This window comes from Heterodontus francisci, chromosome 4, assembly GCF_036365525.1.
Source record: "Heterodontus francisci isolate sHetFra1 chromosome 4, sHetFra1.hap1, whole genome shotgun sequence".
Classification (NCBI taxonomy): Eukaryota; Metazoa; Chordata; class Chondrichthyes; order Heterodontiformes; family Heterodontidae; genus Heterodontus; species Heterodontus francisci.
Window position 1 is genome coordinate 127617502 of NC_090374.1, and position 26872 is coordinate 127644373.

Consider the following 26872-nt stretch of genomic DNA (forward strand, 5'->3'; position numbering starts at 1 on the left):
CTGGTACTAAGGGAATTCACAAGAATGATCAGTTGGTTTGTGTATGCAATTTGGCATGATTTAATTTATTAATTTGGTTTGGAATGTTTATTTTGTGTTGGCTTTCGTTTTTGCATTGGGGCCAGCAGATGCTTTGATGGTCATTAAAAGACGGAAGGTAAGGTATGGGACTGTTGGTGAATGGGAATTAGGTTTGTGGTTACTGGTATTGCACTCAGCTGAGTTCTTCACTAATAGCCCAGTTAGAAAGGGGCTGTCTAGGTTGCCTCGTCCTCCTCATGTTCCTGCTTCTCAACCGTTCACCATATATCTGGTGGCAAGGGCTGTCCTCTCACGATGATGAGGTTGTGCAGCATGCAGCAGATCACTACGAATCTTCACACCCTCTCTGTTGAGTAACGCAGGGCTCCTTCAGATTGGTCCAAGCAGCAGGAGCATTGTTTCAGCATGCCAGTGGCCTGCTCTATCACATTTCATGCGGCAGCATTGCTTTCACTATATGCATTATAAGCATCTGTGATTGGGTTGCACACTGAAGTCATGAACCATGTTGGCAGCAGATAGTCTTTGTCGCCCAGTAGCCACCCTTTGGTTGCCATGGTGGCTCAAATCCAGATGGTTATGAGAGGGTATTAGCTGGAGCAATGAGTTCCAACATGGCACAGCTGATGTCAAATCAGCACTACACACTGATTAATGTAATGATCTGCCTGCTCTGTATGCCTCCGCTGGATGTTCACTGCAAACACATTAACACCTGCACCAATATGGGCTAGAATTTTACACCCCTCCCTGTATTGGGCTGGGAGCAGGGGGTGTAAAATCGGGTGGGAGGCAGCAAGGTGGTGGCGGGGGGGGGGGGGGGGTGGTGGTGCTGTGCCCCTCAGCTCACCTACCTGCCTTTGCTGGTATTTTACCAGCAATGGGAAAGGTGGCAGGCAACCCGCCTGCCCTTAGGCTAGTTCAGTCCCATAAGTAGCCAATTAATGGATACTTAAGGGGCCTTATTGCCGTCACTGGTATTTTACCAGTGACGGATGGGCACCTTGCCATCTGTGGAGGCTACCCAGTAAAACCTGTCAGCTTCCCTGAGGGCTGGAGGGGGAGGTGTCCCTCCTGATCAACCCCTCTCCCCCTCACAGGGCCTTGGCTGATTAGCCCCCGCATTCTCTAACCCTCATTTACCTACAATCCAGGGCATCCTAGATGGCTGCTGCTCTGGGGATTGCTACAGTCCAACAGTGGCCATTGCTTCCAGTGGCACTGCTGGGACTGAAGAGCTGCCAGTTCTCTGATTCACAGGAAGCTCTTGGAAGCGAGACATCCTGCTTCACAGGAGAAACGCTATAACCTCAGGCAATTAATTGCCTGGGCTATGCAAAATAGCGTTGTCACTTCCAGGGGCTGGCAGAGTTGGTCTTGCCCTGACTTTCCGGCCAGTGAGCAGGGCCATCATCTCCATGGTAAATCCCAGCCATTGTGTCTGGCACTATTAACCCCACAAGTGTGCACGTACACTGCATTTTGGAGTTCTAAGGGCACTCGTAGTGTCCAAAAAAAGGTGCAAACGAGCCCAATTTCTCAGCTGTAATCTTTTCCAATGAGAATAAGCCCAACTTCTTTAACCTATTTTCAAAGCTTAAATTTTTATGAAATAGTCCTGTAATGGTTGTGCTAACTTGCAAGGACCTCTCTTTGTGGTATGGTGACCAGAACTTCACATGATATTCCAGATGGGGGTCTAACTGATATTGCAACAACATCTTTATTTTTTTATCTCTATTCTATTCCTCTGCTGCTAACATCACCTGACTTTGCCCCTGTCTCAGCTCAACTGCTGTGGAAACCCTGTTACCTCTGGTCTTGACTACCCCAAGACACGTTCTACCCTCGATAAACTTGAGGTTATACAAAACTCTCCTGTCCATGTTGGAACTCACATCAAGTCCTGTTCACCTGAAGGCTGGATCTTCAGTTGCTCAGACCCTAAGCTCTTGAATTCCCCCCCATACCTCTCAACCTCGCTTTTCTCCTTTAAGACAGTCCTTAAAATCTACCTCTTTGACCAAGCTTTTGGTCATTTGACCTAATATCTCCTCAAGAGGCTGAGTGTCATATTTTGTTTTAAAATGCTCCTGTGAAGTGCCTTGGGTGCTTAAAGGCACTCTATAAATATAAGTTGTTGTACTACAACTGAGGACTTCGTTTTATTTTGCATGCATGCTCTTGGATGACCGTTTCGAAGATGTTTTTCACAATAATTCTTCCCCCTTCACCCTTTTCTGATCAGAAGCTCTATAACGATTCCATCCATTTGATTTCATTACTTAATTTTTGTAAACAAAATTGGTTCTCCTTTTTTTCTGAGATAGAGGTTTTATAATCTCTACTTTGAATTTTTGTTCTTCTTTCTGTTTCATAGCTAGAAATATGAAATAATAGAAGGCTACTGTTTGTTTTGTTTCGTTACAACTGTTTAAGAATTTATAGCCTGTTCTTTAAACTTAGATATTTATCCTGTGTAAAAGTACTCCTGATACCTCAAAATACATGTAGTGAAACCATGAAGGAAGTCATATGCTGCTCAGAATGACAATCAATTTAGTTTGAGTTCCTACTATAGTTCCAAAATGGCTACTTTAGGTAGCACAGTATTAATCAGCAGAAGACAGCTAATCAGTATTCTTACATGAATTCTTAAGGTATTTTATTTGGTATATCTACAAACATCATTTTCCCTTGGAAGATACAGTTGAAGTGATATTGTTACCCTAGTATAGAGACATGTGTAGCTTTAACAGGTCTGTAAGCATAAATAAGTAATTGGATAAATGTTAATGTAGTGACGTAATCATGTTTGCTGCTAATGCTGGTTAATTTTTAATTAATAACGATTGAAAAAAATAATGAAAAACTTGTTGAAAGCAACTTTTGATCCTATACAGATATGTCTTCAGCAATGTAAATTTGCTTAGATGCCTCATGTAACAGGTTTGGGCCATCTCAGGAACTAATTCTGTCCTAAACCAATTGCATATTACAACAATTCTCCTTCAAAGGTAAATGAAGCTAATGGAAACTGAAAATTAATAAGTTTAAAAACTAACGTGTCATGGCATGGTATGATAACATATGTGGTGGAGGACACCGCAATCACAGAACTGAATACCAGGGTACCTTGTCACTTTAGTCCTTCTTATAAAGTTGGGATGACTTTTCTCTGTTTATAGTCAAACTGCTGTGTTGTGGAAAGACAGAAAGAAAGTGAAAGAAAAAAATGAACGCACCTTCCTCCTTTTACCAACAACTTAAAAAAGCAGTTTTGCCCACCACTGTGGAGGTTCCAAGAGGTGATACATGTCGATAATGGAAACTAGTCTAAATGGTGTAAAATTGGAATCTGTTCAAGATGATTTGTGGTATTATATTTTCTGCTTCAGCATGGAACCAATAATACTATGGCTCAAAATCAGACACAGAGGCCTGAGGTGCAACACACCTCTATGGAGGTCATAGTCATACAGCACTGAAACAGGCCCTTCAGCCCACCGAGTCTGTGCTGACCAACAACCACCCATTTATACTAATCCTACATTAATCCCATATTCCCTACCACATCCCACCTTCTCTCAATTCTCCAACCACCTAGCTACACTAGCGGCAATTTACAATGGCCAATTTACCTATCAACCTGCAAGTCTTTGGCTGTGGGAGGAAACCGGAGCACCCGACGAAAACCCACGCGGTCACAGGGAGAGCTTGCAAACTCCGCACAGGCAGTACCGAGAACCAAACCCAGGTTGCTGGAGCTGTGAGGCTGTGGTGCTAACCACTGCACCACTGTGCTGCCCATGATAAATGTGAAGAGATCTGGGTGCCTGAAGTCATTAGATCCTTGAGTTCCATTTAAATTGGGCAGCCACCAATAATTTGGCTCGTGCTCCTGCACACTGCCTCAGTTACACAGCACCTGTTTGGAATTAGCACTGAAAGGAAGCCAGTCATTAAAAGCTATCAAACAAACTATGGGCACCACCAGCCCTTGGCACCATAGCCCTCTCTACCATCTCCCCCCTGCCACACCATTGCTTGTGCTTTTTGCTGGACAGTTTCCCAGGATGCCACAGGCTGCCAGCAGCTCTTCACTAGCGATTGGTAAACAATACAGTGGATTTGGTATCCCAGGTACATCATGAAGGACATGCCTGGAACACCACAAAATGATGCAATGGCTGACCATACTTTATCTGATATGTGATTGCCTTTAAGATCTTAGTATGCTAACGAGCCAAGCACCAGGATGCAGTCATGTGATTCAGAGCCAGAGTCATTTTGCTACTGTAACACCGAGAAAAGGTCTTGTAAATAGGTAGCTCTGCATTGCATATAATAGTTGGCTGTAATAAACCGGTTTGAGATCTTCAACAACCTGGACTCGACACATCTCATTTATGTTGTATCAGACAACAGAAAAAGCTTCTCATTTCATTGTGACTGCTTTATCCAACAGGGTCAGTTCACTTGTGCACAGGCTTATATGTTCCTCATTCTATATTCACTGCCTGCATCTTCATAACAGCCTTGCTAAGGAAACTGACTCCTCTGGACTGAGCAGTGTATAAATTACCTATACAACAAACCAGGTTTATCAATGTTTCCATTCCAAATGTAGTAGGAGGACTAAAGTGATATGCACTCCCAGAATTTCAACCCATGACTGACCAGTTAGGATCTCTCTCCTCTACTATATACCTTACCATACTGTGCCATTACTCACCACTGTCCTTTTCAGTCACTGGCATTTTCCCATCAGTTTTACTTCCATTTAAAGAATTGTAGCAAATAAAGTTCTTTGGAATGGTCAAGAACTGCAAACATTTGGCTGAAATCCAAAGAAAGTAATATTAAAATCCTTCTTTGAAGAACCGATCAAGTATTGTAGAATAAGGAAAGACTAAGTATGGTACTTCAAATAGAAATTAAATTTTCCTCTTTGACATTATGGTTTCCAGCAAGAGGACAAAGGTGGAATATTCTCAAGGATCAAATCCTCATCCTTTCCAAAGTCTGGTTCCAAAAAGGTGCTTGACTCATGTAACTATTTCACAATTTTCCAAAGGTTTGGTAGGCTGTTGAATCCCTAACTTGATTTTTGCATGAACTTAACTAATGTTTGGTTGTAGCTACTAATAAAATCTCTTGAGGTTGCTTTTTCTCTACACTCACTACTAACCATTAAGAATGTGCAGAAATTAAAGCATGCAAGTGCATTCCCATCTGCTATCGATTAATAAAGACTAATCATGTGGCCTTCGTTTCTTTTAAACATGATTATTTGCTCTTAGACTTACTGATTTTGGTCTCATACTTTTAAAAAGCAATCAAGTGCCTGGGAATTTAATGGCAGTGAGATTGTGATCTGTTATGAAATATCACTGATTCATTTATGTTGTATAGAAATTGTTGCAGCTTGGAGTTCACTATCAGCTTGAGAACCAATGTTCTGGAGCGTAAAATGGCACTGGCGGTTACCACATTGGCCAATGATGTGTGCTTCTGTGACATCTTGCTGTGGTCTTACACCCCAAAAAAGCTACAAAATCCAAATTTAGAAAGTTGTCTATGATTTGCTAAAATGCTGTTTTATGCAATGTTTTGGTTATTGCAAAAGACCATTTGTCAAGGTTAGCAACAACATTACAACTAGAATGTTGCTTGTGTGCCTCCTATTTTTATTCAATCATGCACATTTTCATTATGACCCTGAACTCATGCACCAAATGTCAACATGCCCATTGAACAGCTCAAGGCATTGAGGAGTCAAACTATAAAATTAACAATAAAAACAGAAAAATGCTGGAAATACTCAGCAGGTCTGGCAGCATCTGTGGAGAGAGAAACCGAGTCAGCGGCTGGAAGGTGGGGGAGAACCATATTCCATCAGACCCCATTGCAATTTAATGGCAGGCAGTTAATTGGCTCCAGAGCTGCTGGCCAATTGTAGGACCGACAGCTTTAGAGTATGAACAGTGCCACTGGGAGCAGTGGCCACTGCTGGAACTGCAGGAAAACCTGCCGTACTGAAGAAGTCAGAAACCCTGGGCAGAGCAGGGCTACCCGACTCGGACCCGACGACATGCGTTGGGGTCGGGTCAGGTCGCTCTTCCGGGTCTGGCATTCAGGCTCGGGTCGGGTCGGGCCGGGTCAGCCACACTCTATCACCACCTCCAGTAAGTGGCTCCAATCTTAATGTACTTTTTAAATCCAGTTACAGTTTTTGTTGCTTATCCGCACAAACTTAAAAAGTGAAAAACAGAAGCTAAGTGAAGTGAATATTCCGGTGGTCGGGTCGGGCCAGGAAAAAATGAAAGGACTCGGGCTGGGTCGGGCTCGGGTCGGATGTGGTTCTGTTGGGCTCGGGTCGGGTTTCATTTACAGACCCGTACAGGCCTTTAACCCCAGGGCTTAGGTGAATGGGGTTGGGGTCACCAGGGCCAGTCAGGCAGGCCCCAGTGACAGGGTGAGGGATTGGTTGATGAGAGTGGGGAGTCTTGCCAGTGTGGGGGGCAGACATTGCTGCCTGGGGGTGGGGGTGGGTGCCTCCGGGGGTCATAGATTGCCCACATGGGAGGGACCCCCACTGTTCCCAATAGAAAATAACCAGGTTTCACCTGGCATTGGTCCCCTCTGTCCTCCACAAAATTGGAGTGGAGGTGGGAAGGGGCCCTTATGTGGCCATTAATTGGCCACTTAAAGGCCTCAATTGGCTTGGGGCAAGAAGATCTCTGCCCCAGACAAAATGGCAGGGGGCCAGGAACGACAACCCTTGCCATTTTGTTTGCCCACCCCTGCCTCTGTACCCGTCCCAAGGGCCAGATAAAATCCTGCCCAATGTTTCAGATTGATGACCTTTTGCCAGACTGTTTCTCTGGGTGGAATTTAATTCAGCCATCGGGAGCAGGTTGGAGATGGGTGAGTGGCTGAAGAATCAGCAGGTAAGGCAGGAGCAGAGTGACTTAAAGGGATGGGGATCTCAGCACCAGGAAATTAACTTCCTGAGCACCATAAAATGCAGCCGGGGGTTTCCAAAATATCTAAGGCAGAGGTCCCCTTGCCTTTCTGGCCCAGCATCAGGACTCAAGGCGGCTGCATAAGATCCAGCCTGCTGCTTTTCCCTCCACAGATGCCTGACCTGCTGAGTATTTCCAGCATTTTCTGTTCTTATTACAGATCTTCAGCATCCATTGTAATTTTGCCTTTATATAAAATTAGAGTAGCCTATGCTACTAGCATCATGTCTCATGTGTCTGACTGCCCCAAATTGCTGAGAAAGTTGGCAAATGCTGCCAGTCCAAAAAGGGGTGCCCACATCACCCAGAAAGAGTATAAAACTACCTATAATAAGGGCACTAAGCATTGCCCAACTCTGTTTCCTGTCAGCGCATCCACACCTGGATTGTGGCCTGAACCCTCACATGGGCCCTGCTTTCACCATTTGGCAGTTGGCACACCTGTTCTCAACAGTCCCAATGAAATTCAGCTTTTGATTGCGACTTAGCCAAATTCACCAACATTTCCGTCACTTTGGGACAGGCAGGTTCCTAAGATTCTCCCCTCGTGCATGGTTGCCTGCCCATGATAAGCTAATAGTGTCTGACTCTTATGGGGTCAGCAATGGAGATTACCGGTGGGTTTGATCTCCGCATATCTGCCAGGTTTGCTGACCCACAGATATTCTAGGCCTTATTATTTATGTCCAGTATAACTAATAGTTGAGGCAGGTTCCAGGCACTGAAACAACACTATGGTGCATCTAATTGGTGTAGCAACAAATTGCCACAGAGTGGTAGTTTGTGGGTACACACCCTCAACTATCACAAGGAGAACTGGGCCGAAAGGAGGATAGTCTATTCTTCACAAGGAGAGAAGCAAATCAGAGGGTGAAACATTCACTGGGTAATTTTAGCTTTGATTGTGGGGTAAATTGGGCAACATCAGATTAGTTGCCCGGTGATCTGATAATGGTCATTTTACTCCACCACCGAAAGGGAAGGTTAGCCCCCACAGATCCAGAACTGTTAAAGTTTTTGGAGTGAGACTCACTAAAGCTGTTTTAAAAATGTCCTTCAATAAATATATCACTGTCTTTAAAATAACCAGCTTCATTTATTTAACTGGGTCTCACTTTTTTTGATAAATTTCACTCCAAACCGTTCTGCACAGAATGATCCTAACACTTGGCTCATTGGGTGCAGCATTGTAAAATCACTGGAGTCAATGGATTTGTTTCGTGACAAAATATATGTCACAAAATTGTTAATTTAGTTTAGTTTAGAGATACAGCACTGAAACAGGCCCTTCGGCCCACCGAGTCTGTGCCGACCATCAACCACCCATTTATACTAATCCTACACTAATCCCATATTCCTACCACATCCCCACCTGTCCCTATATTTCCCTACCACCTACCTACACTAGGGGCAATTGTTAATGGCCAATTTACCTATCAACCTGCAAGTCTTTGGCATGTGGGAGGAATCCAGAGCATCCGGAGGAAACCCACGCAAACACAGGGAGAACTTGCAAACTCCACACAGGCAGTACCCAGAATTGAACCCGGGTCACTGGAGCTGTGAGGCTGCGGTGCTAACCACTGCGCCACTCTGCCGCCCATTGGAACAACTGTGGGACGTTGCAGATGGAAACTTATGTATAGACAGCAGTAAAGTGCAGTTAGGATCTTGATTTTGTTATGATAATTTTTGGGGGGGAAAATGTCCAAAGCCATGAGAATCATATTAAAAATCATGAACACTTGCTAAAAATTTCAGGTATACTATAAAATCATGCAAAGGGAATCAAAACACCCAGAAATACTAGGAGGAAGTATTAAATGGAGTACACAATAGGGATAATATTATAAAATTGCATTCCAACAGGAAACCACATCTAACAGGATGCAAAGTGCGGATCCAGTTATTGGAATCATTTTTTTTCTTGGATAGTTTACTCTGTTTACTCTCTCCTCATCCTCCTTACCTCCCATAAATTACATTAATGTTACTGCGGGAAAGGATATGATTGCTCCTGGCTGCAGTCTGAGAGTTGGACAGAGTAGGAAAGCTGACACTCTCAGGCTCGGCAGTCCAATGTGAGCCTCTGAGGGCTGCTTTAGTGGAGTTTATTGCTGTTGTGGCACAGATATAGCCATGTAGGCTATGAGTCACATCCCTGACTCTTCCGATGCCTGCCATCACTTTAACAGTTTCCAGTTTCCTGGCCCTTACTGTCTCCTCTTCACCATGGACATCCAATCTCTCTACACCTCATTATCCACCAGGATGGTCTGAGGACTCTCTGCTTCTTCCTTGAATAGAGGTCCAATCTATTTACATCCACCCTCCACCGCCTGGCTGAACTTGCTCTCACATTGACCAACTTCTTCAACTCAAAGCACTTCCTCCAAATAAAAGGTGCTGCTATGGGTATGGCATGGCTCCGAGCTATGTCTGCCTTTTTGTGGGATATGTGGAACATTCCTTGTTCCATCCCTACTCAGGCCCTCTCTCTCACCTTTTTCAGGTACATTGATGACTTTATTGCTGCCATTTCCTGCTCTCACCCTGAACTGGAAAATTTCATTGACCTTTTTTCCAAATTCTACCCTCTTTCACCTTCACATGGTCCATCTCCAACACTTCCCTTCCTTTCCTTGACTTCTCTGTCTTCTTCTGGGGATAGGCTGTCAACTAATATTCACTATAAGCCCACAGACTCCCCAGCTATCTTGACTACACTTCTTCATACCCCACTTACTGCAAGGTATCTATTCCATTCTCCCAGTTTCTCTATCTCCATCGCATCTGTTCAGACAATGCAACCTTCCATGCTAACACTTCCAATATGTCTTCTTATTTCCTCAACCAAGGACTCCCCCAACCATGGTTGACTGGGTCCTCGACTGTGTCTGATCTATTTCATGCACTTTTGCTCTCACCCCAGACCACGATAGGATTCCCCTTGTCCTCACCTTCCACCCCACCAGCCTCCATATTCAACGGATCTCCGCAACACCCTGGTCTACTCCTCAGTTATCCCCAACACCTCCCTGTTTCCCTATGGCACCTTTCCATGCAAGTGCAGGAGATGCAACATCTGCCCTTTTAACTCCTCTCTTAGAATCATAGAATGGTTGCAGCACAGAAAGAGGTCATTCAGCCCATCGTGTCTGTGCAGCTCTCTGCAAGAGCAACTCAACTTGTTCCACTCCCCTGCCTTCTCCCCGTAGCCCTGCAAATTATTTCTGTTCAGATAATTATCCAGTTCTCTTTTGAAAGCCATGACTGAATCTGCCTCCACCACACTCTCAGGCAGTGCATTCCACTCACTGCATAAAAAAGTTTTTCCTCATGTCACTGTGACTTCTTTTGCCAATCACTTTAAATCAGTGTCCTCTGGTTCTAGATCCTTTGGCCAATGGGAACAATTTCTTCCTCTCTACTCTGTCCAGACCCTCGTGATTTTGAACAACTCAAATCGCCTCTCATTCTTCTCTTCTCCAAAGATAACAGACCCAGCTTCTCCAACCTATCCACGTAATCCCTGGAACCATTCTCGTGGATCTTTCTGCACCCTCTCTAATGTCTTAATATCCTTCTGAAAGTGTGGTGGCCAGAACTGGACACAATACTCCAGTTGAGGCTGACCCAATGTTTTATACATAACTTCCTTCCTTTTTTATACTCTATGCCCCTATTTATAAAGCTCACGATCCCATTTGCTTCATGAACCACTTTCTCAACCTGCCCTGCAATCTTCAATGATTTGTATGCATATATCCCCAGATCCCTCTGTTCCTGCACCCTTTAGAATTGCACCCTTTAAGTTATATTCTTTTTCCTCATTCTTTCTACCAAAATGAATCACTTCACACTTTTCTGCACTAAATTTCATCTGCCACTTGTCTGCCCATTCCACTATCCTGTCTATGTCCTCTTGAAGTTTATCACTATCCTTCTCACAGCTCACAATACTTCCAAGTTTTGTGTCATCTGCAAATTTTGAAATTGTGCCCTGTACTCACAAGAAAAGCAGGGGTCCTAACAGTGACCCTCGGGAACTCCACTATATATCTTCCAGTCCAAAAAACAATCTCAACTACTCTCTGTTTCCTGTTACTCAGCCAATTTCGTATCAATGCTGCTACTGTCCCTTTTATTCCATGGGGTCTAACTTTGCTGACAAGCCTGTTATGTAACACTTTATCCAATGCCTTTTGGAAGTCCATGTGCACCACATCAACCCTCTCTGTTACCTCATCAAAAAACTCAAGTAACTTAGTTAAACATGATTTGCCCTTCACAAATCCATGCTGGCTTTCCTTAATTAATCCATATTTGTCCAAGTGACTATTAATTTTGTCACAAATTATCGTTTCTAAATGCTTTCCCACCACCCAGGATAGACTGACTGGCCTATAGTTACTGGGCTTGTCCTTATACCCTTTTCTGAACAAGGGTGTAACATTTGCAATTCTCCAGTTCTCTGGTATCACCCCTGTATCTAAGGAGGATTGGAAGATTATGGTCAATGCTGCTGCAATTTCCACCCTTACTTCTCTAATTATTCTTGGATGCATCTCATCTGGTCCTGGTGACTTATCAGCTTTAAGTGCAGCCAGCATATCTAATACCTCCTCTTTATCGATTTTTAGCCCACCCAGTATCTCAACTACCTCTTCTTTCACTATAATTTGGGCAGCATCGTCTTCCTTGGTAAAGACAGATGCAAAGTGTTCATTTAGTATCTCAACCCTCTGCCTCCATGTGTAAATCCCCTTTTAGGTCCCTAATCAGCCCCACTCCCCCTTTTACCACCCTTTTACTATTTATGTGCCTACAGAAGACTTTAAGATTCCCTTTTATGTTAGCCACAATCTCTCTTTGCTTCTCTTATTTGTTTTTTTCACTTCCCCTCTGAACCTTCTATATTCAGCCCATTTCACTGCTCACGATGTGGTCTCCATTGGGGAGACCAAACATAGACTGGATGACTGCTTTGCAGAACACCTCCATTCAGTCCTCAAGCATGACCCTGAGCTTCCTGTTGCTTGTCATTTCATTTCTCTACCTTGCTCCACTCTGACCTTCCTGTCCTTGGCTTGCTTTAGTGCTCCAAGACGCTCAACGCAAGCTTGAGGAGCAGCACCTAAACTTTCGACCGGACACTTTACAGCCTTCTGGACTCAACATTAAGTTTAATAATTTTAGATCGAAACTTCTGCCCTCTTTTTTTATTCATGTCCTTTTTTTTCTGGTTCTTTTTTCTCCCCTCTTGTACCTTTCTTAATCCCTTTACTGTGCGATTGGATGACTGCTATCTTGCCATTCATACCTCATCCAGACATATATTTTGCTTCTTCACTTATCCCATTACCACCCCCTTTGGCTATGTACCATGAAACCTTTTGTCATTTAATCAGCAGCATTCCACCCTATCGTAGACCTTCCCTTTTGTTCTTCACCCCTTCCCCCTTTCACTTTCTCAAAACCAATTACATTTCTAATTTTATACAGTTCTGATGAAAAGTCACAGTCCTGAAACGTTAACTCTGCTTTTCTCTTCACAGATGCTGCCAGACCTGCTGAGTATTTCCAACATTTTCTGTTTTTATTACAGCCATGTTGGCCTCTGCTGAGAAAAATGGCAGCACTGTTTGTTTTATTCTTGACTGATTTTTGCCAACACTTTTTGTTAATGATTCTCATCTCAATCTTTTTTTAGTTGATAAGCATGAAAATCATGGAATCTGGCTACAGAGACACCTCTGACAAAGATGTAGCCTTAAATATAGCTATTAGTACAAAGAGAAAGCTCCCTGGTGGTTAGATAAAAATGGTGGGCTGGATTTTATCCAGCCCTTGCAAACCGGCTGGGAGACGGGGGTGCAAAATGGTGTGTGATGGCATCGGACAGTGTGCCTGACATTGTCCTGCCCCCAAGCCATTATATCTGGAACAGACACCATGGTGGACTGCAAGTCCACTGGGAAGCCAATTAAGCCACTTAAGTGGCCCATTAAAGGCATTTAGCCAACATCGGAGGGGTCCACTGCCTTGTGGAGAAACTGCCAAGTGAGACCTGATGGCCTCCTAGCAGGCTCCTGGGGGTGAGGGATGGTTCCTCCTCTGGGAGCAATCCATGGCTGCCCCTGCGGCAAGACCCTCACCTGCTCTCACCAACCTCCACTACCACCCCCAGCCCTTTCACCTCCCTGATGCGACCCTGGGTCCACTTACCTTAGTCCCAGGGTCTCCTCCATCTTTTCTGTCCCGGGCCTCCTATAGGAGTGTCACCGCTCCCTGTGCTGCTGCTGGGACTACTGAGCTGCTAGTTGGCCGGTAGCTCATGGCCAGGATTTTGTCCCTTAAAGGAGATGGCATCTCCGACGGCAGGCAGTTAATGGCTTGCCCGCCGTTGAATTTGGTAGGGCCGAGGTGGGGTCGTTCTCCACCTTCTGGTCCATGGTTGGGAGCCCCCGTTGCAGTTATAAAATTCAACCCAGTGAATCAGAAGAAACTGGTCATTTGCTGCCCTCTGTTGGTATAGATTTTAAAGATACATCATTAATCATACCGGGTTTTGATTTTTAACTTTTTAATCAAAAACAGTCTTTCTGCTTATCTGTACAAGTGTGACTATTATACTAATTCCATGCACATTTTCAAAGTGCTACGGCACAGTGCAGGAGTACAGGATTTGACCTCAGCACTGAACTGAAAGCTGACTGTCAGTAAAGTCCTTTTCTATGATATAAACTCACCCGCCAATAATAATCCTCTTGCACTTCTTGTCTCCTGAAAATAACATAGCTGAGAAAAGAAATAACTGTTGGAGAGGGCAGAAGTTATTTTCTACCAATTCTGATATGATAGGCTTGGTGTTCAGGTTGAATATGAACAAGGTTCAGATTCAGACACGTCCCTATATTAAAAATTTAGATGGTCTAATTCCAAATTACTGAGTAAACAATAAGAGCCCCACAAGCCTAATAGAGCACAAGAGCTTGTATTTAAACAAAAATCCTCATGTCAAAGAATGTCTGAGCCCTCAATTAGAGTGAACAGGCACAAAGGCGAAAATATCCAATGTGGAATGAGGAAGACAAGCAGAGGAATAGCAAACGTGTAATAAAACAGAAAGTGCTAGAAATACTCAGCATGTCAGGCAGCATCTGTGGAGAGAGAAGCAGAGTTCACATTTCAGGTCTATGTCCTTTCATCAGAACTGGCAAAGGTTAGAAAAGAATTAGAAGCAAAAATACTGCGGATGCTGGAAATCTGAAATTAAAACAGAAAGTGCTGGAAATATCATCTGTGGAGAGAGAAGCAGAGTTAACATTCCAGGTCTGCGACCTGTCATCAGAACTGGCAAAGGTTAGAAAATGTTTGTGGTAAAAGACAAAGCATTAGTCCAGAGAGAGTGTTAATGGCCGAATAATGAGTAGCTCTGTCCACATGAAAACCAGGCACATGGTTAAAAAATAAATAAAATAATCAAAAACATAGAAAAAGGTTTTAAAAAAGGCCAATAATGCTCTGAAATTGTTAAACTCAGGGTTGAGTCCGCAAGACTATAGAGTGCCTAACTGAAAGATCAGGTGCTGTTCCTCGAGCTGGCATTGATGTTCACTGGAACACTGCAGCAGGCCAAGGACAGAAATGTGGGCACTCTCTCTGGACTAATGCTCTGTATTTTACCACAAACATTAACATACTTTTTGTTTTTGTCCCATCACAGCTTTGTTATTTAATCTCTCCAGCACTTACTTTTTGTATTTCAGATTTCCAACATCTGCAGTTTTTTGCTTTTATAATAGCAAATGTGTACTATCATGCCTGCCTGGAGACAATTTCCCAAATAGAGTGGGGAAAGACTGAAGGATTTGAAAATAAAGACAAGGATATTAATGTTGGTTTACTAGGTTTAAGGAACAAGTGGGTGTGGGACAAATATTGGGAATGCAGTGTTCTGGATTAACTGAATTTTGTGGAGGGTAAGGTGGGGAAGCTGTTGAGGAAAACATTTGAAAATTTATCCCTGTGGATGATGATTGCATGGATGAAGATTCCAGCAGCAAAAAGGTAAAGCAGAGAAGTGAGTGATAATATTCTGGAAGAAAGCAGTCCTGTTGATGAACTAGATGTGGCATAGGAATCTCAGCTGTGAGTAAAAGAAAAAATTTGAGGTTGAACAATGAATGGTGCAACCTGATTGAGTATCCAGAGGTGTAATGCTGTCAGAGACGCAACCCTAATGGCTGTCGAGACTTTCCCACTTATTTTGAGTCTGATTTTCTGATTTTACATTTCAGATCAGTAGAATGAAATAGAAATAAACTATATTACATTCAAACTCTTCTCACAAGAACTGGTAATCTAATATTTGTTCTTTGAATTATTCTCTGGGTGACCTTTCAATTGTTCTTACACTTCTAGTTCTTCCACTTCTGCTTTCATCCACTTCCCTACACTGAGCTGGCAAATCAGGCACTGACAAGAATTGTGGCACATGCTTTATTTACACGCTAAGAGTGGAATTGTCTTGAGATTTCTTTTCCGTTTGTTAACTTTGTATACAAAAATAAGCCTCTCACTAACAAATAAATAAATTAAAATATGCCCTCCTTATTATTGTTGCTTTATATTTGTTTAGAAGAGCCCCATGGCTGATCGTTCTGTTAGTGCAGTAAATCTTAACCCGTACATGACCAGGCCCAATAGACTGACTGGAGGAGCAGACTCAGGTGAGCCACGATATTGTTTGTAATTATTAACAGTTACAACTATTTATTCTGCTACAGTAAAAAGGTGAATGATTGATATCTTCACTGCGGAACAAAAAATGCAAATGTTACTATCGCAAAAAGATGTGAATGTGGGTAAACTATTTTCATCTCCTTAGCTGGTTTGGCACTGGCTATCATCATAGGTTTTCGAAGGGATATGTCAGGCTGCAGCACTGCAACTGCTTTAACTAAGCTAAAAGCAGCAGTCTAGGGCTGGATTTTCAAAGCGGGGTCGGGAACCCGACGCCTGGATGAATTCTGGGTCACAAAACAACATCTGAGCTGAGTCGCTCTTGCAACGTTATTTTTAAATGTCAATGCCCTAATTGGGCAGGAGGCAAGTGCAGCACCCAATTAGAGGCACTGAGCATCTCCAGGAGGCGGGTGTTGCCTGCCTGGTGTCAGCGGCAAAGGCAGATGGCAGTCATGTTGGGGGCTGCTGCTGCCTTGCAGAAGAGAGCAGGCAGCTCCTTAGAGGACCAGTAGCGTCCTTGGGGATGGAAGTGGCCATGCAGGCTAGATGATGGCGCATGTAGGTCCAGGAAAGGTGAAATTAAATTAAATGGAGCAAAAGTTTCTGATGTCTCTGCAGTGAACCCGACAGCTGTGCACTAATGTGCACCAGACTGTTCGGGTTCACTGAGCTAAAGATTGAAAAATCTAATCGTGACCACACAGGTCCCTTAACAATTTCCTGTTGGAGTTTAAGGGGCCATTAATTGGTGGCGAACACATTTCCCGTTCCCTGTCCCCTGCCGGTCCTTTGAAAATTCAAAACTGTCCTGACGGCTTAAGGATCTCAAGATAACCTCCAGGACCGTGATTTTGAAATCCCGCCTGCGCCAGATCCCGACCCTGCAGCCCTTTGAAAATCTCGCCCCTTTTATCTAACCACAGTATAAATCCTGGGGTTTTTTTGGTCCAACATATGTGGAAACCCATCAATTTGCTTAAGGACCTCCAAACCGCAGTACTGAGAAATCCTTACAAGGAGATTATTTGCCTGATATGGAGAACATATTCTCTCACTGTAGCGACCATGGCTCACTTACCTAAAGACAGAGAACATAGGCACAAGTTGGAAGAATCCAGTGCTCAGGGACGCCCAGTGGTGCACAGGGATATTGAAGTTTAACAAGCTAAAACAGAGCAAGCTGTCAGTGGAGATCATTAACAATTTTCTTCATTTTTGTCTGGCAAGGACCATCCTACCAGTTAAGGCTTGCAAGGTTATCTGGTTTCATCTTTAAAGAATTGCAGTCCTAGTGGTGGTTCTATGCCGACAGATCCTATGAATGTGCCAAGTTGGCTAGTAAATTATAATCATGTCCTAGAATATTGCATCCTGCTGGACTCAGATGTCAGATTACTACATCTACCACACAGTACTGACAATTCAAGTCTTCCATTGCATGGATTATATTATCATTCTTGGCAAGATAGGGATTTTATAATGCATTTTTTTGATTTTACAAAATCATCCTAACTTAAATTTAAATGTTCCCTTTTTGTTTCTCTGCAGCATACTAATGGACGGGAAATTAGAAACATAGGGCTCCATTTTATGCTTTCCCCCTTTGGGAGTATGGAGGTGGGGGAGAGCATTTATTTGGGCAGGATGGTTGCAGGTGGGGACCCCGCCACCTTCCCGCCTCCACCCCAATTAAGTCCATGGTGGGAAGGCAATTAATGCCCAATTAAGGTCCTCTTCCCAGCACCACTGGTATTAGCCCAGCAGCAGGCAGGGCTGTCGCCATGCAGGTAGCACGATGAGCAAACCTGTGCGGGTTGCTTGCTGGCACCCGGGGGTGGAGGTTGGGGGAGGGGTCCTTCATTCAAAGGCACTCAGTGACTGATCAAGGCACTGGGCATGAGGAAGGGGAGCCCCATTGACTGCCAACCCCCCTACACCCCTTTCTCCCACAGCCCCCAGCCCTTAAAATCCCTTCCGCCATCACTCACCTGTGGCTTGGGTTCATTGACAATCCTGAGCTTGGGTGGGTGCATTCCCAGCAGCAGCCACCAACTCCCCGGTGGTGTGGCTGAGCATAAGAGCTGCCGGCCTCTGATTGGCCAGCAGCTCTCAGCGGGCAGGACTTCTGTCCCCTCGGTCCTTAATCCTGGGGAAGGCACACTGCTGCCCAGTTAAGTGGTGATTGGCACATAATGCGGCAGGCCTTCCCGCAAAGAGGCAACATGGAGCTCTCAGCGAGATCCCCATCGCCTCCATTAAATACTGCCCATGGGGCGAGATACTAGCTCATTCAAAACCCACCCACTTTCACAGAGTTAACATCGGGCTCATAGTCTGCCAATAACATAGTTTAATTCAAGTAAAACAACCAATGGTTTTTCTTCCTACCACCCCTGCCCTCCCATCCACCACCCCTCCCCCCCCAATCCATGGGGAAGTACTTCTTCATTAGTCTGTGCCTCCACTAACTGTGCTGCCTGGTATTACGAACTTGCTGAATGGAGAATTAAGAGCATAAACTACACTCTGCACTCCATGGCATTATTTTATGCTCACCAGCCAAATAGTTTAAAAATAAATAAATAAAGGAGAGGAAGTAATATTCTTTTTTATCCTCAAAAATATTGGTTTAATGGTGGCTTGAACTAGCATTACATATCTAATATTAAACACACAAGGAGTGAATTTCCATGGGGGTTCTCCCAATTGTCCATCATAACTTTGGCAGAAGATCTACAGAGTCTTGGCTTTCCTCCTGAAGTCACGACAGACGATTTGGTAAACCCCCATGGAAATTCACTCTCACAGTCAACTATCCAATCAGCTTTTTTCTAATATTAGAAATTCCACTGGTTATCGAAAAAATGTTAAGTATAGCATGTGCATACTCAGAGGCATGATCAGAGAGCGTGATGTGAGCAATATTACTTGCTGCTCCCAAATTGCCCTACAGTAAAAACGCTATTCGTGCCAAACTAATAATTACAGTATAAATGGGCTAAAATATTTAAGGTCAGTACTGAACACATCTCTGCCATACTGCAGGTACTCGAAGAGATGCCATGCCTATGGACACCAACGTCTATGAAAGCCCATATGCCGACCCTGATGAGCTGCAGGAAAAGACACTCTACTTGAAAAATGATTGCCTTACATTGGAAGAAAAGGAACTTGGGTCTGGTAACTTTGGTACAGTAAAGAAAGGAGTCTACAAAATGAGGAAGTAAGTGTTTCCAAATTAGATGGAACAAACTGATATGACACAAAATAAAGGAGGCAAGATAAAAATAAAATCTCTAGCTCCTTGTTTTAGCTAGCTAAAGGGCTGTCACTAGACCACTTAATTCTCAAGGTCTGTTTAATTTAGAGAAGAGGCATCTAATGAGTAAAGCATATAAGTAATAATTAGGGTTTAATACAACAATTTATTAAAATATGTTATAAACTATTTTAAATTATATTTTCATGATCATGAAGGAAAATGCAGCTTTACTTGCAGTTCTGTCTCTTATGGGGTGAGGATAATTTAGGCATTATATTAAGTCAACAATAAATCATTGTTGTTTTCCAATAGTAATTTTTTTAAGCAAGGATGCTAATGGGTGTGTTCCTATAATAACTTGGCAACACAACATAATTGACAAAGAGACATTGATGATCAATTTACTTAGATTTTTAACCGGCAAGATACTGATAAATCATCAAAGAAACATTTGTCCAAAAATCAAGGTTTCAAAGTTGCATCTTGCAACTTGTATTGGGGGAAACGAAACAGAAGTTATCACTTGATACCTTTTTGATGTGACTAATTTTTAAGAATGGATCAACATTCAGAATGATGTGCTGGATTTTAAGTTGTTTGACGTGTTGGAAGCAAGGGAAATTCGAAAGCATGTGCAGCGCATCAGTCAGGGGCTTTTTAACCCAGCCACTGCATTAACACACCATTTCCAGGTTTCCCCATCAATTAGGTTGAGCAGGTGTGATGACGACCCACATGAGTCAATTTCAACTCCAGTATTTAAAGGGACATTGCAAACATCAAATTTGATGAATTCTGGAGTTGGGAGCAAAACACAAGGAAGTGACAGAATGGAGCACACATGCTCAAAGGCTGAGCCTTGCTTTAGTTATGCCTCCCTTGATATGATGCTGGAGGTTGTAAGGGCCTGCAGAAAGATACTGTTTCCTACTTATGGGAGAAAGAAGCCTGCCAGTGAAACTAAGAAGCGTGGCTGGAGATAACGGAAGAGGTCAGCAGCAGGAACGTGGTACCATGCTCATGGATTCAATGCTGAAAGCGGTTTAATGACCTAAGCAAGACAGGAAATTTGGGTACATTGGCACATTCAGCAACATCCTGATTGTGTATCACCCCAACCGTCTCACTCTGCTTTCCCAAGCCTATTCCAGAACGTCGCTCCTCACACCAATTCACCTAGGTGTTGCACCCATCCGTCTCTGTCTCTGCACTTCCTCACATCCTCATCTGTCCATCCACCACTGACATTCACTCTCACCTTTATGCAATGCCCTGCCTTGCCCTCATAATTACCTGCAATAGATGCTCTCTATCCATCTATTCAACACATACCATTACTCTCACTCTTCTTTCCCTCCTTCTGCAAAGAGAGCACAGCACACAAGCAAGAGGCCAAGAACCAGAGGTGGGCCACAGCCGTAGAATCATAGAAAGTTTAAGGCACAGAAAGAGACCATTTGGCCCATCGTGTCTGCGCCGGCCGAAAAATGATCCACCCATTCTAATCACACCTTCCAGCATTTGGTCCATAGCCCTGCAGATTACGGCACTTGAGGAGATTATCCAGACTCCTTTTGAATGAGTTGAGGGTTTCTGCCTCAACTACCCATTCAGGCAGTGAGTTTCAGACCCCTACCACCCTCTGGGTGAAAAAGTTTTTCCTCATCTCCCCTCTAATTTTTCTACCAATCACTTTAAATCTGTGCATCTCATGCTGGACAGCTGCAGAGGAGTCGACGCTGGACATCAGCAAAGTCTTGGCCATCAGAAATGGGAGATACCTGGTGACAGAATTAAATATTGGACAGCCGCATGGCACACAACACTCCCTCATGTTGACTTGATGTCCACAGTGAGTGAAAGATGATCATGTATGTAATGATCATTTAAAGCATTCTTACTGTGATAGTTCTAATTCATGTAATTCATCTCCTAGAGGGCCATCAAGTGTCCCGCAGGAACTGGTGCATGAGGACAATGATGATTCCTCAGAGGAAGTCGTTCCCTCTGAGGTTGCACTGTCACAGGACTCATGCAGACCAGATACCAGCTCAGATACTCATACTTCGGTGGGACCGGTAAGAAATGAAACCGGACGAACCACCCGTCATCGACCTAGGCACCGGAAACGACAATGGCAAACCCAGCCCTGTCGACCCTGCAAAGTCCTCCTCACTAAAATCTGGGTGCTTGTGCCAAAGTTAGGGGAGCTGTCCCACAGACTAGTCAAGCAACAGCCTGACATAGTCATACTCATGGAATCATACCTTACAGACAGTGTCCCAGACACTGCCATCACCATCCCCGGGTATGTCCTGTCTCACCGGCAGGACAGACCCACCAGAGGTGGCGGGACAGTGGTATACAGTAGGGAGGGAGTTGCCCTGGGAGTCCTCAACATCGACTCCAGTCCCCATGAAGTCTCATGGCATCAGGTCAAACATGGGCAAGGTAACCTCCTACTGATTACCACCTACCACCCTCCCTCAGCTCATGACTCAATACTCCACCATGTTGAACACCACTTGGAGGAAACACTGAGGGTGGCAAGGGCACAAAATGTACTCTGGGTGGGGGACTTCAATGTCCATCACCAAGACTGGCTCGGTAGCACCATTACTGACCGAGCTGGCCGAGTCCTAAAGGACATAGCTGCTAGACTGGGTCTGCGGCAGGTGGTGGGAGAACCAACACGAGGGAAAAACTTACTTGACCTCGTCCTCACCAATCTGCCTGCTGCAGATGCTTCTGTCCATGACTGTATTGGCAGGAGTGACCACCGCACAGTCCTTGTGGAGACAAAGTCCCGCCTTCACATTGAGGATACCGTCCATGTGGCACTATCACCATGCTAAATGGGATAGATTTTGAACAGATCTAGCAATGCAAAACTGGGCATCCATGAGGCGCTGTGGGCCATCAGCAGCAGCAGAATTGTACTCAACCACAATCTGTAACCTCATGGCCCAGCATATCCCCCACTCTACCATGACCATCAAGCCAGGAGACCAACCCTGGTTCAATGAAGAGTGCAGGAGGGCATGCCAGGAGCAGCACCAAGCTTACCTCAAAATGAAGTGTCAACCTGGTGAAGCTACAACACAGGACTATCTGCATGCCAAACTGCGTAAGCAGCATGCAATAGACAGAGCTAAGCGATCCCATAACCAACGGATCAGATCGAAGCTCTGCAGTGCTGCCACATCCAGCCATGAATGGTGGTGGACAATTAAACAACTAACTGGAGGAGGTGGCTCCACAAATATCCCCATCCTCAATGATGGGGGAGCCCAGCACATCAGTGCGAAAGATAAGGCTGAAGCATTTGTAACAATCTTCAGCCAGAAGTGCCGAGTTGATGATCCATCTCTGCCTCCTCCTGAAATCCCCAGCATCACAGATGCCAGACTTCAGCCAATTCAATACACTCCGCGTGATATCAAGAAACAGCTTTTGCAGTATCCAGTGCCTTCAGTTATGAGCCCTGACAATATTCTGGCAATAGTACTGAAGACCTGTGCTGCAGAACTTGCCGCGCCCCTAGCCAAGTTGTTCCAGTACAGCTACAACACTGGCATCTACCCTGCAATGTGGAAAATTGCCCAGGTATGTCCTGTACACAAAAAGCAGGACAAGTCCAACCCGGCCAATTACCGCCCCATCAGCCTACTCTCAATCATCAGTAAAGTGATGGAAGGTGTCATCAACAGTGCCATCAAGCAGCACTTGCTTAGTAATAACCTGCTCAGTGACGCTCAGTTTGGGTTCCACCAGGGCCACTCAGCTCCTGACCTCATTACAGCCTTGGTTCAAACATGGACAAAAGAGCTGAACTCAAGAGGTGAGGTGAGAGTGACTGCCCTTGACATCAAGGCAGCATTTGACCGAGTATGGCATCAAGGAGCCCTAGCAAAATTGAGGTCAATGGGAATCAGGGGGAAAACCCTCCCCTGGCTGGAGTCATACCTAGCGCAAAGGAAGATGGTTGTGGTTGTTGGAGGTCCATCATCTGAGCTCCAGGACATCCCTTCAGGAGTTCTTCAGGGTCGTGTCCCGGGCCCAACCATCTTCAGCTGCTTCATCAATGACCTGCCTTCAATCATAAGGTCAGAAGTGGAGATGTTCGCTGATGATTGCCCAATGTTCAGCACCATTCGTGACTCCTCAGATACTGAAGCAATCCTTGCAGAAATGCAGCAAGACCTGGACAATATCCAGGCTTGGGTTGATATGTGGCAAGTAACATTCATGCCACACAAGTGCCAGGCAATGACCATCTCCAACAAGACAGAATCTAACCATCTCCCCTTGACATTCAATGGCATTACCATCGCTGAATCCCCCACTATCAACATCCTAGGGGCTACCATTGACCAGAAACTGAACTGGAGTAGCCATATAAATACCGTGGCTACAAGAGCAGGTCAGAAACTAGGAATCCTGAGGTGAGTAACTCACCTCCTGACTCCCCAAAGCCTGTACACCATCTACAAGGCACAAGTCAGGAGTGTGATGGAATACTCTCCACTTGCCTGGATGGGTGCAGCCCCAACAAGACTCAAGCAGCTCGACACCATCCAGAACAAAGCAGTCTGCTTGATTGGCACCCCATCTACAAACATTCACTCCCTCCACCACCGACACACAGTGGCAGCAGTGTGTACCATCTACAAGATGCACTGCAGCAATGCACCAAGCCTCCTCAGACAGCACCTTCCAAACCATCGACTTCTACCAACTAGAAGGACAAGGGCAGCAAATACATGGGAACGCCACCACCTGCAAGTTCCCTTCCAAGTCACACACCATCCTGACTTAGAACTATATCGCTGTGCCTTCACTGTCGCTGGGTCAAAATCCTGGAACTCCCTTCCTAACAGCACTGTGGGTGTACCTACCCCAAATGGACTGCAGCGGTTCAAGAAGGCAGCTCACCACCACCTTCTCAAGGGCAATTAGGGATGGGCAATAAATGCTGGCCTGGCCAGCGAAGCCCACATCCCATGAAAGAATTAAAAAAAAATCATCCGCCAATCCAGGCTGCCTCAGCTCTTCACTCCATCCCCCAAAGTATGTGGATGGATCCAAGGGTTCAAGGGAAATCCCTTGAAGAGGTGGATACTGACCCCTCCACGGGAGCCCCAGACAGAGGCACAGAGGCAAAACAACCGATGCCACCTGCTCAGCTGGCCAATCATTGTGCAGGCCATCGGATGCAATTCCAGTACCTGGATGGGTTGGATGACACCCTCCAATACCCTCCTGCAAGGGTCTCGATCATCGTGATGGTCTACTGTGCTCTCCATAACATGGCCCTCCAGAGAGTTGTGGACCTTGAGGACAGTGAGGCCCTGGAAAGAGACAGCTCACTGGGGGAAGAGCAGGAGATAGGATAGGAGGAGGAAGAGGAGGTGGAGTGGGGTAAAACTGAACAGAGAGGTGCAAGGAGTCGGGCGGGGTGTTGTTGAGGGAAGGAGAGGTTATTTCTGCTGAGGGCCCAGCCGTGGGACACATAGTCCCCAACTAGGAGGGCCCCTCCCCCCAGCCCTGAGCCCACAGGGAGGCCTCCAGGGTTCACAAGGTTGTCTTCCCAAATGGCAGAGGGCCCACTCACCACTGGAAAATGGAAGAGGCCCTTAATTGGCCACCTAAGTGGCACAATTGGCCACTGGGCGGGAGGACCATCCTCCAGCTTTCCTGCTGCTGGTGAAAAGCCATGGCAGAAGGAAGGCGATGGGCCCTCCACCCTCGCCTTTCCACCGCAATCTTACAGGCCCCCCTGCCTCCCAGCCCTTCCCTAGAGAGCTAGTAAAATCCAGGCATATAAATGCCACTTGAAATAGGATGAATGATGCGTTGGCTGTTCATCATCCCACTGATCTGTAGCAAAGTGTTCTCCAGCTCATTGCTAACAGGGCAGTGCAGCTGGGCCATGAGAGGTGGGGACTCAACTCAAAGCGCTTCCTTTTCTCACCCATTGCCCCTCCCAGTCAGTACCGCACATGCTGCCTTGTGTCTCAATGGTCAAGTCTACCCCTACACAGATGCAGGTGGAGCAGTGTTCACAGGGGCCCTCATCAGATTCAAAACCCAGAGGACATCGACCAAGAACATCTCAGCAGTCAGAGCAGGGATCTGAGCTGAAGCCACAGGGCTTGCACCACATAGAAGTGCTAGGAAAAGGAAGATTAAAGATTTGTAGTTGCACAGGGGCATGAATATGGGCGTGTTACACAATGTTAGTTCGTTAAACTTCTACTTACTTTCTAAGTCTGATAAATATTATTTCTTTCCACCACTTTCCTGTGTTGACCATTTTTGCCTGCTGCCTGTGATTAATTGTAAGATATGCATTGATGTTGAGCAATAGGGACTGTGAAAGAGATGCTTGGTAATTTGTAGGACTGCTTTGTGTTGAGGAAATATAGAGGTTGTGTGGTTGGGGGAAGTATTTTTTGAATGTGGCTGTCAGATAGGAGGACAGGTGGACCAAAATGAACCTCACAATAATGAGGGCATCCTGGGCAGCAATGTACGCTGCTGCTGGTGTCGTGGCTGCATCATGTTCCACCTTCCCATCATCCTCCTTGGAATCATCTGAAGAGGCTTTATGTTCTGCGCTTTGTTCCCCCTGCAGGTCCAAACCCCTCTGCTGTGCAATAGTGTGCAGAACACAGCATACCATGACCATTCTGGAGACCCTGGCTGGCGGGTATTGAAGTGCACCTTCAGAGCACTGATGGCTTGCTCTGGTTGACATCTGGCTTTCATTGTATCCTTCCTGAACTTCATTGGTTGGGTTGCGCACGAATGTCATGAGCCACATTTTAAGTGGATATCTCCTGTCTCCAAGCAGCCAGCCAGTAAGTCTGTTCGAGGCACAAAGAGATCTGGGAGGGTGGACAGCTGCAGCACAAAAGTATCATGGCAGCTGCCTAGGATTCTTGCACACACCTGCATAAACATCTTTTGTGGTTACACAACAGCTGCACATTGATGGATTGGAAATCCTTGAGATTGATGAACACTCCTGGAGGATCTGAGGGTGCATTAATTGCCACATGTGTGTATTTAATGACACCCTACGCCTGTGGGAAGCCAGCAAGAGCCACAATTCCAAATGCCCTCTCACTCTGACTGGCATCATCAGTGACAAAGTGTATGTAATTGCCTGCCCTGGTAAACAGGTAATCAGTAACCTGTCCTTTGCATTAGTGGACCGCTGACTGCGAGACCCTGCAAAAGTCTCTGGCAGAACTCTGGAAAGATCCAGAGGCAAAGAGGTTGATGGCGACGATGACATTGACAGCCACTGGTAAAGCATGAACACCAGATCCAGCTGACATCTGGTCTTGTTCCAGCAGGCTGCAAAGGTCTGCCACCACCTGACGCAAGACCTTGGCAGTCCTGAGACACTGGTGTTCCAAGGGCTGGATTTTAAGAAGCCCTCTACATTGTGATCCGTGGCAGTTGGGGGCCTGAAGATGGCTCCGGATGAGGCCCGCCACAGACCTTGACGCTGGCAGGGCCTGGCCTGATCCTCCCGGCAGCGGCAAGGCTTCATGGCGGCACCCGTACCGTTGGGCGATGGGACCATAATTAACATGTTCAAATCGCTAAAATTAATACATTTAAATCCATGTACTTGAGTTCCCGAGGACCCACCACAATCTTTGGCGCAGCAGCTGGTGCTCCCGTGCCTTCAGATCTCTGTCTGGGGAAATGAAGCTTGACGCTGGTGGGGAGGGGGTAGGAGGCAAGTTTGTCAGTGTGGGGAGTGGGGGGGATG

At 45.3% G+C, this 26872-nt stretch overlaps 1 protein-coding gene across 4 annotated transcripts in view; it reads left to right on the top strand.

Annotated features, from left to right (window-relative positions):
- The window catches only part of syk (spleen tyrosine kinase), a 184314-nt gene that overhangs the window by 131954 nt on the left and 25488 nt on the right, over positions 1 to 26872 (top strand). For 2 of the 4 annotated variants that reach the window (XM_068030145.1, XM_068030146.1), the window contains exons 7-9: positions 5013 to 5081; positions 15715 to 15805; positions 18867 to 19044. In XM_068030145.1, coding sequence (XP_067886246.1) covers positions 5013 to 5081; positions 15715 to 15805; positions 18867 to 19044 — 338 coding nt within the window. The remainder of the gene's footprint in view (positions 1 to 5012; positions 5082 to 15714; positions 15806 to 18866; positions 19045 to 26872) is intronic. The other 2 variants (XM_068030147.1, XM_068030148.1) reach the window with 2 other exon arrangements.